General features: G+C 34.5%; 1 protein-coding gene across 1 annotated transcript; it reads left to right on the forward strand.

The window, feature by feature from the left end:
- Positions 1-958, forward strand: LOC108840469 (uncharacterized). Its single transcript, XM_018613298.2, has 2 exons — positions 1-130; positions 344-958. Exons 1-2 carry the CDS (start codon positions 128-130, stop codon positions 842-844), a joined length of 504 nt encoding a protein of 167 aa, XP_018468800.1. The 5' UTR covers positions 1-127; the 3' UTR covers positions 845-958.
- The last annotated feature ends 1845 nt before the right edge of the window (positions 959-2803 follow it).

Here is a 2803-nt window from a genome sequence, read left to right on the forward strand (position 1 = left end):
ACTCTTATTAAAGTAGTGGATGTGTTTGGAAATTAGGTAGGATCATAAACTTGGCAAAAGAAAAAAAAAAGGATTAGAACCCTACCATTTGTCCCCACCTCCGCCGCTCTCGGGTCATCAAGCGCAAATGGTAAACTGACATTCGATTAGCATTTTTTTATATTTGTTGAATGGATTAGGTCAATTAGATTATTTAATTCAATTTTTTGAATACTTTAAGGAAAGTTTTTGGATTTATTTGGATTTTTTTGGTACAAACAAATCTGTCGCCTGAGAGATTTTTGGATCCTCTGTTTTGAATTAATTGGAAAAGGCGTGGGGTTTGATATATTATTTCTCGCAGGCTTCCTCGGTTCTTTCTTTGGGCAAGGCCTTCAAAGCTGCTGCTACTCGGAAGGTCTTTGTCGCCGCTAAGAAGAGATGTGATGCAAGCGTGGGTTGTGGTGAAAGCATGTGTAAGTTCATGGAGGCCTGTGAGCGCCAAAAGGCAAACTTTGCCAGTGGAGTGAAGCAAACATCCCCTCTTCAGTTTACTGATACACGTCAAGCCTGCGAGGCGTTCTCCGAGACCTTCACCGGTTTTTTTGTGGGCGTTGGGTTCCTCGTGTCGGGGTTTGCATACAACCAGGTTGTGCGAGCTTACGACAACCGTCAGACTAGTCAGAAGATTCATGTCTTGAATCTTTCTGTGTCGAAGTGCAAGGAAGATATTGGTGATTTAAAGGAAGTGGTGGAAGAATGTGAGAGGGAGAGGGAGAAGGAGAAGATGGAGAAGAAGGCGAAGAAGGAGAAGAAGGAGATGGAAAAGAAGAAGAAGGAGGAGAAGGAGAAGAAAAAGAACTAGTTGATTTCCTTGTGTCTGAATAAGTGAATAACACGTTTTTTGCATTGCTATTTGATAGGTTTGGCTTCATTGTGAACATTTTGCATTGCTATTTGATTTTGGTTTCATTGTGAAGTCTATCTAGTGTCAGTAAAATAGATTCTTGAAACCTACCTTGTAGGAATGAGGCAACGTCTCTATCCGTTGAGTGATATTAATCCCCATCTAAGCAACAAGTTTCTCAATTCTGCAAGTCTGATAAACATATAAAGGAGAGTAAAAATTTTTTTGACTCTTTGGAGAAAAATGAAAAAATGATATATGAGAGTGGCCTCTTGGGGAAGAGAAGAGAGAATAGAAAGAGACACTGCGTGTGTTAAAAGTGACAGCCTATGGTGAATGACGGCCGAGTCTAAATCGTTGAGCTTTCAAATTAAAAAGGGACAAACAATAACTGGGCTGTGGGCGTTTAGGTCCAAAGCAACACACACTTTTATATTTTTTTGTAGTGATTTACATAACTCTTTTTTGCTTTTTCTTTTTTTCCCTACATAATAGGAAACTTCTGATAGAGATTGATACTGATGTAACCAAGATTGATTTAGCTATAGTCCTAATGATACATTTAGTACTAGGATAAAATTAATTGAAATAGTTTGAGTAAATAATTATAATTATTTTTTATTAATTAAAATATAAATTGTAGTTAAATTTTGTACTCATTTTTCGAAGTGTAAATAAACTGAGATATCTTGATAAGTAGTTAGTTAGTTCTTCTTTTAGTTTGATAAGTACTCGTTTTTCTTTTTTCTTTTTTTTTTTCCTTGGGGTGGCATGATCAGTTCTTGCTGAGATTTCATCAAATTTATCAATTCACTTGTCTTCATGCTGGTCTTACACTTGCCCGTGTTGTTATCCTTAAAAGGGTTTTAAATGTGGCCAAGAACAATGCAATTGCACTTCACAACAACAACTCTACGTTTGAGGAAAGTCTTTTGCTCTTTTGATCTACTTGTTATTAAACTCTATTTTTTATGTAACATGTTCTTTTTATTAAACTCTACCTTTCTTTCTTTATCCTTTGGTACATGTACTTTTCCTGATCTGTTGAATCCTTTTAATCTGTGAAAGCCTTTAGCCAAAAATACATATTTCTTTTTATTAAATGAGTTCACCTTAAAAAGAATTTGCTACCCGAAAAGTGTATAATCTTCTCAAGAAGAGTTCAACGTTCCTTGACTTACAAAAGGGAATAAAATAAAAGTAAAATCATCTCCAGTAAACAAAAGCGTTAAATAAAAGTTTTGAATCGATACATAAACAGATTTAAACAAAATCTTAAAAGAAACCATCTCCAATAAAAACTAAAGCTTTAGAAAAACAGTCTGATCATTATGAGTTTTAACGCCGGTATCATTGGAATATCTGGAAATCTTTCTATTAAGAAAAAAATTTTACTTTTTATAGGAGTAGAGACGACGCCTTGAAGAGGAATAAACTACATTCAATAACAGATCGTGATCGAAGTAGAGATGATTGAGTTAAGGAATATAATAAAGGCAATAAATCAGTTAGGTGAACGTTTCCGTTTGATTAGGAGAGAAGAAAAAGCGTCGAAAGATAACTGAGTACACTCGAGGATCTTTTCAAAATTTTTAACAAAGCTCGATCAATGGCAATGGTAGATTGAAATGTAGTAACGTTGGGTACCAAGGAACACTATCATTATGATATTGTGATTCATTAGTCACGTTTTGTTAAGATGTTATAATAAAATGGAGCCATGGTATAATCAGTGGTGTATAACATAATATACATTTAAGTAATATATCGTTTACTTAAATTATATTAAGGTAGGACCAGAAAATTATTGAATTAGTGTCTGAGTTTTAATGTACACTAGATTTTGACCCGCACACCCGTGCGGATATATTTTTTATTATAAAATATGTTGTTTTTCATGTTAATATTAGAGTTGGG

This window comes from Raphanus sativus, chromosome 2 (genome assembly GCF_000801105.2).
Source record: "Raphanus sativus cultivar WK10039 chromosome 2, ASM80110v3, whole genome shotgun sequence".
Lineage (NCBI taxonomy): Eukaryota > Viridiplantae > Streptophyta > Magnoliopsida > Brassicales > Brassicaceae > Raphanus > Raphanus sativus.